The sequence below is a fragment of the Cervus elaphus genome, chromosome 19 (assembly GCF_910594005.1).
Source record: "Cervus elaphus chromosome 19, mCerEla1.1, whole genome shotgun sequence".
NCBI lineage: Eukaryota > Metazoa > Chordata > Mammalia > Artiodactyla > Cervidae > Cervus > Cervus elaphus.
The window spans coordinates 2,864,389-2,878,678 of NC_057833.1; the positions used below are offsets into that span (position 1 = coordinate 2,864,389).

The 14,290-nt window shown below is 38.2% G+C and overlaps 1 protein-coding gene across 2 annotated transcripts in view; it reads left to right on the plus strand.

Moving 5' to 3' along the window:
• The window catches only part of CPB1 (carboxypeptidase B1), a 34,571-nt gene that overhangs the window by 9,670 nt on the left and 10,611 nt on the right, over positions 1–14,290 (plus strand). The window contains exons 4-9 of one of the 2 annotated variants that reach the window (XM_043874818.1): positions 4,888–4,987; positions 5,076–5,177; positions 6,024–6,125; positions 8,847–8,957; positions 9,044–9,134; positions 10,053–10,255. In XM_043874818.1, the coding sequence (XP_043730753.1) occupies positions 4,888–4,987; positions 5,076–5,177; positions 6,024–6,125; positions 8,847–8,957; positions 9,044–9,134; positions 10,053–10,255 (709 nt within the window). The remainder of the gene's footprint in view (positions 1–4,887; positions 4,988–5,075; positions 5,178–6,023; positions 6,126–8,846; positions 8,958–9,043; positions 9,135–10,052; positions 10,256–14,290) is intronic. The other variant, XM_043874819.1, reaches the window with a different exon arrangement.

The window sequence follows — 14,290 nt, forward strand, 5'->3', positions numbered from 1 at the left end:
GCTATCTGCTTCGGCCTAAGGGAAGTGTCAAAATGTGACTTTAAGAATTGACTATCTTTTTAAAACAAAGATATAACACAGTAAGTTTTGAAATGTGATTGAGATTCATGTCTGTGATATTTTGCTCTTTTCATTACACTAGGAAGGACTTCTAAAATCCTAGCCTTTAGGAGCCCTCAATAATATTCAAAAAGATGACAGTTTCTTTAAAAGTCTTCAAGAAAAACAAAAGGAAGACCATAAGCTATAGACCATAAGCCAACCCTAGTGGCTTGAATTGACGTCCTTATTCTACTCAGATCACAAAACGGTAGAACAGCTTCTAACCAGGTATCAGTCTCTTTTCAGCAGGTAGAAAATTCATGCACTTTTATACCAGGTAAACTTTTGGGAAACTGTGTATGAATGCTGTCTCATGTAGAACACAAGATGTTCTCTGAGGACTAAGATCTTGTTAATTTTTGCTTAGCACATTAGTGGCTTATAATTTTCTAAATATTAAGTAATAATAAGTCCCCAGAAATCCTGTAGAAGCACGCCGGCAATATCTTCGCCAGGCCTGCAAGCAATCCCTGGGCATCCCATTATTACCTTCTATGATGGCTAATGTGTATTTAGAGGGTTTCCTGCCAGCAAGAATTTGCAGTTTTTCCACATAACAGTCTCCCCTGGTGTCTCAGACAGTAAAGAGTCTGCCTGCAGTGCAGGAGACCCAGGTTCAATCCCTGGGTTGAGAAGATCCCCTGGAGAAGCGAATGGCAACCCACTCCAGCATTCTAGCCTGGAGAATCCCATGGACAGAGGAGCCTGGCCGGCTACAGTCCATGGGGTCGCAAAGAGTCGGGCACAATTGAGAGATTAACACTTTCACCTTCTATGTAACAGGAACCATTTACTGCACACGTTTCACCAAAACAGCTTTTCAGATTTTTCAGTGATTCCAGCTCTCTTCACCAAGACTTGCATCAGTCGGTAGTTTCAATCAGATTCTGAATTACCATGGGAAGAAATTCAAAATGTGTGCAACCAGAAAAATAGCTCTATTTTTAAATGCTTATGTTGTACCCTAGGTACACAAAGACTAAGAATTGGATGGTGTAAATCTCACGCTTATGGTTCTGAACGTTGACAGAACCTTTCTGTGGGTCTATGTCCTACCCAATCCAGGAAGAGACTGATTGTTGCTCTCTCTGTGTAACATTTTTCTGCATATTGCAGATCTGAATAGTAAAGTGTCCTGGGATAACAATCAGTACACAGTAATGTTCTTCAGTGGCAATGGGTGTGTAGTCTGAGAAGTGACCAAACACTCCATTTCCAGGAATCTAAAAGGGGGAGAAAACTGTCATGTCTCTCCTCTCAGACATTGTGTTTCCTGCTCTGCTGGGAGTCTGTTATCTAATTTGCATGCATACCTGTAAAAAAAGAAGTTGGATAGCACTACAAAAGAAACATATAAAAGTATAAAATAGTGTACATGCCTCTGTACTTTGGAGCTGTAATGCAGTCCCTGTTACATTAAGAGGCATTGTTTTAATCTTCTGGAATAGAAGCTCATTATTTAGTAATAATATTTTGTAATATAGCTAAAGTAGTGCTTTATCCTAAATCTAATAAAATCAAATAATCATAGGGCTGGAAGGGTTCATTTAAGGTCAATCCCCTACCTTCAGGCAAAAGTCAGCACCACATTTCAACCTCATTCTGATAGTCTTTTGTAAGTTACTAAAGGACACTTTTACTCTTGGGTGTCATCTTAAATCTAATTGGTTTTATTATGTTTCTTTGTTTTGATTATTGATGAAAATGTTTAATATTTAACATAATAATAACTCTAACAGAATGTCTCCTTTTAGTACCAAACAAAACACCAACCTCCAAGTAGTCACTTATTCTCCCAAATTATTTGAATCTGAAGATTGGATGAAAAAGTAAAGATATTGCAACATGCTGTGGAAACCCTACTTGCTACTCCACTTAGAGCTGGTTCGTGGTAGGTCAGAAATCACCATGGTTATGGTCTTAGATACAAATGTCTATTGAATGTCCTGAGGCTGGGAGCAATTAATTCATGATTTCTTTTCTCTGGGCACCCATTAAGAAGCCATGTGACCTAGATGATTATTTCACTGGTTCACTGAAAATGGAAAATCTTGATAAAGGGAAAGTGGATGTCAGTGACCATTTCCTCTTATATTTTTAGTTTTGCCATTCTGTTAGAGAAGCTTATAATGACCAGGCAGGATTTCTTCTTTCAAATTGATGATCTTGGAATATAGCTGTTTTCTTAAAGGTTTCTGCCTACTGATTTTTAGTTTTCAAGGTTTTTGTTTTGCTTGCTTTGGCTTTGTTTTTAGTTTTTAGTTACATTTAAAAATCATTTTCCTAAACTATCCCTATTCTAGACGCTTGCTTCCCTGGAGTTTATGAAGATGGTGAAGTGAAAAAGTGAAAGCGTTAGTCACTCGGTTATGTCTGACTCTTTGTGACCCCATGGACTGTAACTTGCCAGGCTCCTCTGTCCACGGGATTCTCCAGGCAATAATACTGGAGTGGGTAGCCATTCCTTTCTCCAGGGGATCTTCCCCAACCCAGGGATCAAACCTGGGTCTCCTGCATTGCAGGTGGATTCTTTATGGCATGAGTCACTAGGGAAGCCCAACTTTACTACAGTTTAACTTTTCTCCATAAACTTTGAGAAAATCTATATAAATGACCAAGACGTACGCATTTGAGTCAGGTCGTTGCATTTTAGAACTGAATAGACACTGAATACCAGCTAACCAAATATCCCATTATAAAAATTATGAAAGCAAGACCCAGAGATTAAATGACTTTGCTGAAACCAATCTATGTATGAGGCAAAACCATGACCCTGATCTTTTGACTTCTAACTCTAGATTCTTTCTAATTCTACCCTATTTCCTAACAATCCAACTTGGGTGTTTATAATTAAATTATAATCATAATATTATCATCATTGTTCCTAACCATAGTAGGCAGAATGACTGTCCACCCCCCCCAAGAAAAAGACTACATTCCAATCTCTAGAACATCTGAATGTGTTATGTTAATAGCGAAAATAAAGTTAAGAATGTAGATAGAATTAAGGTTGCTATGGAATGAAGGCTGCTAAGCAGCTGAACTTAAAATAGGTAGATTATTCTAAATAAATGGGATTCCCAGCTGGCATTGTAGTAAAGAATTCACCTGCCAATGCAGGAGACACAGGTTCGATCCCTGGGCGGGGAGGATCCCTTAGAACAGGAAATGGCAACCCACTCCAGTCAGTATTCTTGCCTGGAAAGTCCCATGGACAAAGGAGCCCAGTAGACTGCAGTCCTGTAGCCTACAGACTCCTGGTGGGCCCTGCAGGGGCCGGGCCCAGGTGGTCCCGGGGTCCTAAGAGAGGAGCAGAGAGGCAGAAGAGGAAATCAGAGTGGAGAAACAGGAGAAGGACTTGAGCTGCTGCTTCTGGCCTTGAAGATGGAGCAGGGCAAACAGCTAAGGAATGTGCGCAGCTTCTAGAAGCTATAAAGGGCAAGGAATCAGGTTCTCCCCTGGAGCTTCGGGAAAGGAGCATATCCCTGTGGACACATTGATTTTTACACTAGCGAGACCTCTGCTGGACTTCTAAACCATAAAATAATAAATTCATGTTGTTTTAAGCCACTTAGTTTGTGCAAACAGCAGCCATAGAAAAGAATACACTAACAAAGTACTGATGGCTGTGCTTAGTGGGAAATTTTCTTTCCACAGAATAAATTTGAAACTCTTCTCCTTTTCCATTTTATTTTTTTTAATACTACCTTAAGAGAGTTAAGACCTTAAGACAGTGTTTCCTTCTTGCTAGGAAATCCATACCATGTAGTATTGATTTACTGCATTTTTCCATAAATGGATGCAAGTTCACGCCCAAGTTAACCAAATGGAGGAGAGACGTGGAGGGAGGTTCAGAGAATGTCCCTGACAGACTTCATCAGAATGCCCTTGGGGCAGTCGGAGGAGAAGACTTTTGATGTGCGGCTACAATTCTCTGTGAGTCAGATAAAAACATTTCAAGGCTTGACTGTGGATGATAGAAGTTTCTGCAAGCTAGCTACTGCCCATAATGTTTACAGTGCTATGACCAAGGACATTAATGCTCATAAAATTTTGTCCCTTCGAAATACACTTTCAACTCAGAAGCTACAAAGTCAAACAAAGTCACACATACCCACACCTTCACCCCTGCCTCTTATAATACACACTTCCACCTGAATAATCATTGTTAGGAAATAGCAGGCCTCAAAATTTCTGTCATCAATTTTCATATCACCTTGCTACAGGACCACTCTTAGACTTGTTTAAACATGCCAAAAGAAAGACAAGCGGAAGCTAGTACTTTAAACTCAGTGTTCTTTTGTCTAATAAAGCTTTACTAGCTTGTTAATATTTCTGAATTTCCACCCATCAAGATATTTTTCTCAAAACCTAAAGAAAGGCCTCAGGTGACTGGATGTCCCAATTTTCCTGGGAATGAATAGGTTGCTGGGACATGGGACTTTCAGTGCTAAAACAAGGGAAGTCTTGAGCAAGAAAGACCACAGGTAGGCTCGAGGGCATGCTTTTGTGCAGCAGCCCAAGGCCCTGACCCAGAGTGCCCCAGATACCAAGGAAATCATTTTTCAGATTTAAGGTTCAAGGACAGCCAAACAAGTTTGGGCCAAAGAAGAGCCTGCCTTACTCACACCCTCTGGTACTCTTCTCAATGATTTACTCGCTTTCTGAGACAAGTAGCTCAAGGTGAAGAGGACACATCTGACTAGCAGAGACTCTGGGTTGTTGCACGTGGTCACAGGGAAACATGCTGATATTCACAGGAGCGCTTCCTCTGGTTTATTACAGGGTATTGATAAGCAACCTGAGATCCATGCTGGAGGCTCAGTTTGATAGCAGAGTCCGTGCTACTGGACACAGTTATGAGAAGTACAACCAGTGGGAAACGGTATGAAGCATACGTGATTTAGACAGACATTGCCTTGAGAACTGAACTGAGAATGTCCCATTAATCCATCAATGGTTCCATTTGGTAGATAGAGGCATGGACTGAACAAGTCGCCAGTGAAAACCCAGACCTCATCTCTCGCAGTGCCATCGGAACTACATTTTTAGGAAACACTATCTACCTCCTCAAGGTAATGCTTTTTAACCATAACCTTGCCACGTCTGAGCACTTTAAATCAACGAATTCTAACACAGTAACATCTGTTTCACAGACGTGTTCATCTCAAACATTGTTATAACTCTTTCTCTGCCTACATCCCTCAGGGAATCAGAGTACCCAGATTCTTTTATCATGTGTGAATTTTTAAATCATTATTTTGATTTATCCAAAAGGAAAAAATGCAATAAAATAGGAGAAGTCCTATAAATTTAACCACATTCCTGTAAGCAATGTAAATGATCATCTACCTTGATGAAATTCTCCTCTCCCAGATGTTGTTTGCAAATCCATTTGCTAAAGAGGTTCATAAACTTCATGTCTATCAGACAACATTACACAGCGTATCAACAATTTGTTACTGTTGTCCTCTAATGCCATTTTTATCATGCAATGCTAATGAGGAAAATAAAAAGACAAGGAATAAGTGGGAGAAAAGAAAAAAATCTTACAATATTAGCAACAATCATGATTACTTCTAATTACTTATCCAGTTGTCTTGGTCATGTCACCTAATAATAGCAATAGAAAATAACCTCCATGTGAGTACAATTAAGCAGAGTAATCAAGCATCTTCTGAAAATACGAGCTTGACAAGCTTAATAAAAATAACAAACAGCCATGTAAGCCTCCAGCTCAAACACTGTGAGTGTTGACAGGCAAAAACACAGTGTGCAAGTATTAGGATTTAATTTAATCCTGGAATATATCTCTTGTTGCTGGCAAGTATCGCCAGTGGAGTCCAAAGCCCAGACAGGCAGAGAATGTTAACCTCTGAATGTGATGAATCGTTGTCTTCCTTTTCCTTTTGATGCAATAGGTTGGCAAACCTGGATCAGATAAGCCTGCCATTTTCATGGACTGCGGCTTCCATGCCAGAGAGTGGATTTCCCCTGCATTTTGCCAGTGGTTTGTCAGAGAGGTCAGTATGTAGGACGATTACTGACAGAGCAAAGTAGAAAGCATTTTTTTTTTATTTCAATCAATCCCTTATAAATTAGCTATAATAAAAGAGAATAAGCAGCACAGAAAAAAATCATAACTCCAAGTTCCAAGCTATAAAAGTCACCTAGAAAACTTGATAAGGCAAAACTTTAAAACAGTTAGCAAACTCTATTTATTTGAACTTCACTCATCTTAATTTTCTCACCCACCTTTGGGAAAAAGGCTAACAGATATTAAGTACAGTGAATAGGTCATTGAAAAGTTGTGATTGTGGGTAAACCACTAACTTGACCATTATCTGCTAGATAATAATCAATGTACACTTCAAAATAAAAGAAAATAACACATAGGAGCGCCTACTGTAAGTGATACTATTTTTAACTCCTTTATAAAGGTCAAGGTAAGATATATGTGAAAATCCTTTTAAATACCCATAAGCCCATAAATGATATAAAAAGATAATTCAGTCAAGAAAGAAAAGGAAGGAACAGTTCTTTCTTATAGAAGAAGTTACAGCTAATGGATGTACAAATGAGCAAAACAGAAAGCCATCATTAGAGCACCATAATAATAAATACGTCATGAAAACCTACAGGTGGATACAAAAATTATGGGGTAAAAGTTTAAAGAGAAATAGGTTATCTGCAGCATCAAAGCATCTCCCCAAAAATGTATTATACTATATGACACAAGCAAAATTTACAGTGCAGAACCTAGCAGGGACTACCTTAACCAAGTGATCAGGTTAACAACACTAGTAACATCACCAGTGTAAGATATAATCAATATCATGATTATCATATAATCAATTATATTATATTATATAATCAATTATATCATATAATCAATACCCTGATATTGTACACCAAGAAGATAAACCATCTTTTTGGTATTCTTTCCCAAAATGCACAACCTCCTTCTAATCATTAAAAAAATAAAATAAACTCAAATTGAGGGACCTTCTGTAAACTACCCAGACCAGTACTCATTAACAATGTCAAAGTCATAATGAAAAGTCAAAGGAATTGTCACAGATAAGAAGAGACTAAGGGGATATGACAACCAAATACAATGTGGGAGCCTAGATTGGATCCTACAGTAGAAAAAGGACATTAGTGAAAAAAAATAGTGAAATCTGAATGAAAGTCTATAGTTTATAGTACTGTACCATTATTAATTGCTTCACTTTGATCATTATACCATTGTTATGTAAGAAGGTAACATTTCGGGAACCTGGGTGAAGGGTATATGAGAATGCCCTGTATTTGCAACTCTTCTATAACTTTCTAAAATTATCTCAAAAGTAAAATTACATTTAAAATATTGAAATACTTTAGAAATATAAGACTATTATTATATACAATATACTTTCTTTTGTGTAACGCATTTTCTGTATCTATTCATTAGGCTCTTGGTTTCTAGACATGTTATGTGTCCAATTGGCACCATTTAATTTCAGTGAGTTATTGCACCATTTACAGGACTTCCCAGATGGCACTAGTGGCAAAGAATCTGCCTGCCAATGCAAGAGATACAAGAGACATGGGTTCAACCCCTGGGTCGGGAAGATCCCCCAGAGGAGGGCATGGCAACCCACCCCAGTGTTCTTGCCTGAAGAATCCCATGGACAGAGGAGCCTGGCAGACAACTGTCCATAGGGTTGCAAAGAGTCAGACACAACTGAATCGACTTAGCATGCACACTCGCCATCTGCTCTCTAGGAGAAAGAACTTTCATTGTTACTTTGGTTACCTCCAATCATAGACCACCAACAAAACATACTTTATACCTCCTCCAACCTAAAAAGCACCTGCTTTCTCATGTATTATTTTAATAAACATACATGTATAGAACCACAAAGAGTATTTAAAAACCATTACTACATAGAAGCCTTAAATGTTTTAAAATCTATTCAAACAAGCCTAGGGAAGAACTGAAGGTAAATTTAATATGATCCTGGGGGTGAGGAACTGTGACTAAGAGAATATAATAAATCAGTATAAGCTCCTTCATTCATACATAAGTGTCCACATCACTTAGCAGGAAGGGCTAGACCCTTAACAGAGCTTCTTTCTCAAGAAAGAGGAGTAAGAAGAAGACTTCCTTCATCATGAAATTTGGAATTTAATGAGAGCCTCTCCAAAACCCATCAGAGTGATCTCACTTCACAGTGGGAGGCCTTTTCCTTCTTCTTCCATGTCAGACACTTCCTCTAGTGAGACTGTCTATAGGAAGTCTCATCAAAATTAAACAAATTTCTAGATGATAATATAAGGAACATGCAAAGCCATCCACAGACATTTCTTACTTACTAGGAATAGGCCTTACTCTCATATCCTACTAACTTTGAAAAAAAGGTATTGCAATTGCTATTTTAAAGGAAATAAGCATTTATGTTCTTTAAAAGTCTCTCATTTTATTACAATTTTGTCCATCTTTAAAAAGTTGAAATAAAAATAACAACTAAATGAGCTATGTGTGGATAAAATAGAGTACTTAGAAACAGATAATCAGAAACTATTTTAAACAAGACTATTAGTAATACTTTGCTATTTGCTTTTTTTCAATATTAATAATCTCTACCTCAAAAAGGGTAACCACTTTTGTTATCAGAGTCAACATTTGTCCAGTCTATGTAAATTTCAGTGCATAATGCATACCATTTTCCGTAAAATTCTGCTTTGTAATTTGTACACAGGCTGTTCGGACCTATGGACGTGAGATCCACATGACAGAATTTCTCGACAAGCTAGACTTCTATGTCTTGCCTGTGGTCAACATTGATGGCTACATCTACACCTGGACCACGGTAAAAGAGCCAATGCTAAGAGGGGCTGATGAAATTAAAATTAACCATTCTGTTACACTTGTCCTAACCATACACTGCACTTTCAGAACCGCATGTGGAGAAAGACCCGTTCCACCAAAACTGGATCTACCTGCACTGGCACAGACCTCAACAGAAACTTTGATGCTGGCTGGTGCCGTAAGTATCAGGCTGACCATTTCGCTTGCATAGTGGAAAGCACAGGAAGTAAAATAACAGGAAAATACAACAGTGTCACAAACAAGAAAGACTATAAAATTTTATACTTTCAAGTTCCAGGTTTCTAAAAGCACAGACAATCAACAGCTTATATATTCAGCCAGTAAAGATGCATTGCCTATTCTACTGTGTTCCCAGCTGTGTTAGACGCTGGAAACATGAGATGAACAAACCAGACGTAATCCTACTATTCGTGAGATGTACAACCTAGAGGAAGTCATCATTAAATAATTATTCAAGCAATTATTTAAATAAAAATGTGATAGAATTATAATTTTGTGATTCAACTCTCAGTAAATGATTACAGTAGCACAGAAATTTCTCATGGGTGTTTGTCCCCTCCTTATTAGCTTCCTTACACTATACTGGTCTCATCGTTTAGTACTATGCAGGGACATTAGGGTTCCCAGGTTGCACCAGTGGTAAGCAGTCTGCCTGTCAATGCAGGAGACGCAAGAGGTGTGGATTTGATCCCTGAGAGGAAGGGCCCAAGGAGGAAGAGCTAGCAACCCACTCCAGTATTCTTCCCTGGGAAATTCCATGGACAGAGGAGCCTGGCAGGCTACAGTCCATGGGGTCCCAGTCAGACAAGACTGAGCATACACACACATGCACACAGGGACATGTTGGTAATTCCACATGCAACTTTTTACCCTGTTAGTGTAAAAGCATCATAATCTTGTAACTAAAAGTATATGTACTTTATAATGTATACATACATGGGATGATTGTAAAAACTCTTGTGAAAACAACTTATTTTTTTTAACTCTCTAATGCTGTAGTTTGAAATTTTGAAACACGCCCTGTAGGAACATCAGTAGATGACCACTCGCCATTAACAGCATCATGTTTTTCCAGGTATTGGTGCCTCTACAAACCCCTGCGATGAAACATACTGTGGATCTGCTGCCGAGTCTGAAAAGGAGACCAAGGCCGTGGCTAATTTCATCCGCAGCCACCTGTCCTCCATCAAAGCATACCTGACAATCCACTCCTACTCTCAGATGATGCTCTACCCTTACTCCTATGATTACAAGCTCCCCAAAAACAACGTTGAGTTGGTAAGTCATCATGGTAGCAGATACAGTATTTTGCTGTTGAGGTTTTTTTTTTTTTTTTCAATTCTATTCCTGGGGAAAAACAATTATACAATTTCTGGAAGGTCCATGGTTGACCTTTGGTAACAGAAGTAAAACAGATTTACAAGGAATCTGAAACTGGCTAGATATACTGGCTAGAAGAAATATGATTTTCATGCAGAGAATGATCCACAACATATGGTTCATTCACTAATCTTCCGAACAGCAAGAGTTCCACTTCCTCCTGCTTCACCACAACACTGACACATATGATTTCAGACGCATGTGGGGTAATCAACAAAGTTCCTTCACTTCATACACAATCTTCATCGGAAAGTGAGTGTTATTAAGCTGCCTCAAACTGGATTTGACATATGTAGGCAGAGTATGGCAGATGTTAATAGGAATTATGCATATCTGGTTGATGTTGAGCTAAGTGATAAGATCCTAAAATGCCTATTTCACTGTTGGATTAGGTGAGACACAGATGTAAATCAATCAATGAACAAATGATGTGAATAGGTCTTTACTAGATATGATGAAAAATTAAGTATCCCTGCCTCAAAAATTAGCAATCTTGTTGGAGAGTCAAGATACAACCATGTGAAAAGTTAAATAATGAGTTTTATAATATTCATGTTAAATATGGTATATCTGCATAATTTTTTTAAAAATAAGCATATGTGAATCCTTCAACAACTTTTTTTTAAATTATGAACATCTGACTATCAGAAGTTGGAACCAATGATCTAAAAGAACAAGTATAAGATTTAAAGCATTTGACTTATGCCAAAAAATAAAGTATTCCACTTAGAAAAGGACATAGACATTTGGCTTACCTAAATGCATAAATTCAAAGACCCAAAACTTAATCAACTGGAAATTGTTGTTTTGTACTTTCAGATTCAATCTCTTAGAGGCCAAATAAAATAAGTAATGCTGTAAATATTTTGTGAAGAGGAAACTTGAAAAATAACTCAACTTTTTAGAAAACTGATAGCTAATAGTTGGCCAGGTCCTTTTCTTTAAAAAAAAAAATGCTATTTTTCAAAACGCTTCCCATTTTCCCTATCTGTAGCCAAAAAACAAAAGCATAACATCATTAGTTGGAACCATTAAATATTTCAGTTTTCCAATAATGCTCAGTCTGTGAGTATTCTCCGCAGTGGGTGCTCACAGGCCTGCTGTCCCAGAGATGAGTGTGGACAGCTCCTCATTTCAGTCCTAGATATCTGGCCACCAGAGGAGAGGAAGTGGGGGTACGTTGCTTGCTTAATTCATGTGAATATGTTTAAACTGTACCACATCAAAAGGGGAAAAGGCGAAGTCATAAAAACTAAGCACCAATGAGTTACTAAATAAAATATTAAAACTAAAATTATAAGCCACATTAAATGTAACAATAGCTAATATATCCAGTTTGCTTAATAACTAGCTTTGAATATATAAACACTAAAAGACTAATGCTAACAGAAAAGCTTAAAGTGTTCTTTGTTTTTTTTTTTTAATTAATTTATTTATTTTACTTTACAACATTGTAGTGGTTTTGCCATACATTGACTTGAATCCATCATAGGTGTACATGTGTCCCCATCCTGAACCCCCCTCCCTCTCTCTCCCCATCCCATCCCTCTGGGTCATCCCAGTGCACCAGCCCCGAGCATCCTGTGTCATGCATCGAACCTGAACTGGCAATTCATTTCACATATGATAATTTACATGTTTCAGTGCCATTCTCTCAAATCATCCCACCCTCGCCCTCTCCCACAGAGTCCAAAAGACTGTTCAACACATCTGTGTCTCTCTTACTGTCTCATGTACAGGGTTATTGTTAACCATCTTTCTAAATTCCATATATATGAGTTAGTATACTGTATTGGTGTTTTTCTTTCTGGCTTACTTCACTCTGAATAATAGGCTCCAGTTTCATCCACCTCATTACAACTGATTCAAATGTATGCTTTTTAATGGCTGAGTAATATTCCATTGTGTATATGTACCACAGCTTCCTTATCCATTCATCTGCTGATGGACATCTAGGTTGCTTCCATGTCCTGGCTATTATAAACAGTGCTGCGATGAACATTGGGGTGCACGTGTCTCTTTCAATTCTGGTTTCCTCGGTGTGTATGCCCAGGAGTGGGATTGCTGGGTCATATGGCAGTTCTATTTCCAGTTTTTTAAGAAATCTCCACACTGTTCTCCATAGCAGCTGTACTAGTTTGCATTCCCACCAACAGTGTAAGAGGGTTCCCTTTTCTCCACACCCTCTCCAGCATTTATTGCTTGTAGACTTTTGGATAGCAGTCATCCTGACTGGCGTGTAATGGTACCTCATTGTGGTTTTGATTTGCATTTCTCTGATAATGAGTGATGTTGAGCATCTTTTCATGTGTTTGTTAGCCATCTGTATGTCTTCTTTGGAGAAATGTCTGTTTAGTTCTTTGGCCCACTTTTTGATTGGATCTTTTATTTTTCTGGAATTGAGCTGCAGGAGTTGTGTTCTTTGGAATGGAACTGCTTCACAATGTTGCAATACTTCTTATTTGAGGAGTAAGTTTAAACTCTTTTAGCAATGAAAACTTTCTTGCCCCATTGACTCCATACAATAAAAACCTAGTATCTGGACTGCTTTAAAAGTCTATAAATTGTCCTTTAGAAAAAAGAATCAAGTTAGTTCTACCTTTAGAATCTCAAGAAAAATTCTTGCTACGTCCCTCCAGAGATTGTGATCCCCTGATACTTTTCTCTAAAAATCACTTCTCCATTTAAAGTCAAGGAAAGAGAGGCAATAGAAAAAAATACATACCAGAAATTCTATCCTTCAATGTTGTTTTTAAATTCTAAAGAAGTGAAACAGAACTATACAAAAGTAAAATATTCATAATGAATTCTCAAAAAGAAAACACAAACTACAAAATAATCTTACCTTGGATGTTTATATTTATAACCACAAATCTAATAAATTCAAGGAAAAGGACATGCTATTTCCTATGTTTTTTAGAGCATGATAAGATATGTGATAAAATGCATGCATGCATACTTAGCATAATAAGATACAAAGCTTATTTGCACTTATATCACACAGATTGATTTAAAAGTTAATTTCCAACAATTTTTTTTCTATGACTAAACTTTTGCCTAGCATCTTAAATCAGTTTAGTTCAGTTCAGTCACTCAGTCATGTCCAACTCTTTGCAACCCCATGGACTGCAGCACGCCAGGCCTCCCTGTCCATCACCAACTCCTGGAGCTTACTTAAACTTTGTCCATAGTGTCGGTGATGCCATCCAACCATCTCATCGTCTGTCGTCCCCTTCTTCTCCTGCCTTCAATCTTTCCCAGCATCAGGCTGTTTTCCAATGAGTCAGTTCTTTCATCAGGTGGTCAAAGTACTGGAGTTCCAGCTTCAGCATCAGTCCTTCCAATGAACACCCAGGACTGATCTCCTTTAGGATGGACTGGTTGGATCTCCTTGCAGTCCAAGGGACTCTCAAGAGTCTTCTCCAACACCACAGTTCAAAAGCATCAATTCTTCGGTGCTCTGCTTTCTTTATGGTCCAACTCTCACATCCATACATGACTACTGGAAAAACCATAGCTTTGACTAGATGGACCTTTTTTGGCAAAGTAATGTCTCTGCTTTTTAATATGCTGTCTAGCTTGGTCATAACTTTCCTTCCAAGGAACAAGCATATTTTAATTTTATGGCTGCAGTCAGTGATTTTAGAGCCAAAAAAATTAAGCCTCTCCTGTTTCCATTGTCTCCCCATCTATTTGCCATGAAGTCATGGGACCAGATGCCATGATCTTAGTTTTCTGAATGTTGAGTTTTAAGCCAACTTCTTCACTCTCCTCTTTCACTTTCATCAAGAGGCTCTTTAGTTCTTCTTCACTTTCTGCCATAGGGTGGTGTCATCTGCATATCTGAGGTTATTGATATTTCTCCCAGCAATCGTGATTTCAGCTTGTGCTTCATCCAGCCCAGCGTCTCTCATGATGTACTCTGCATATAAG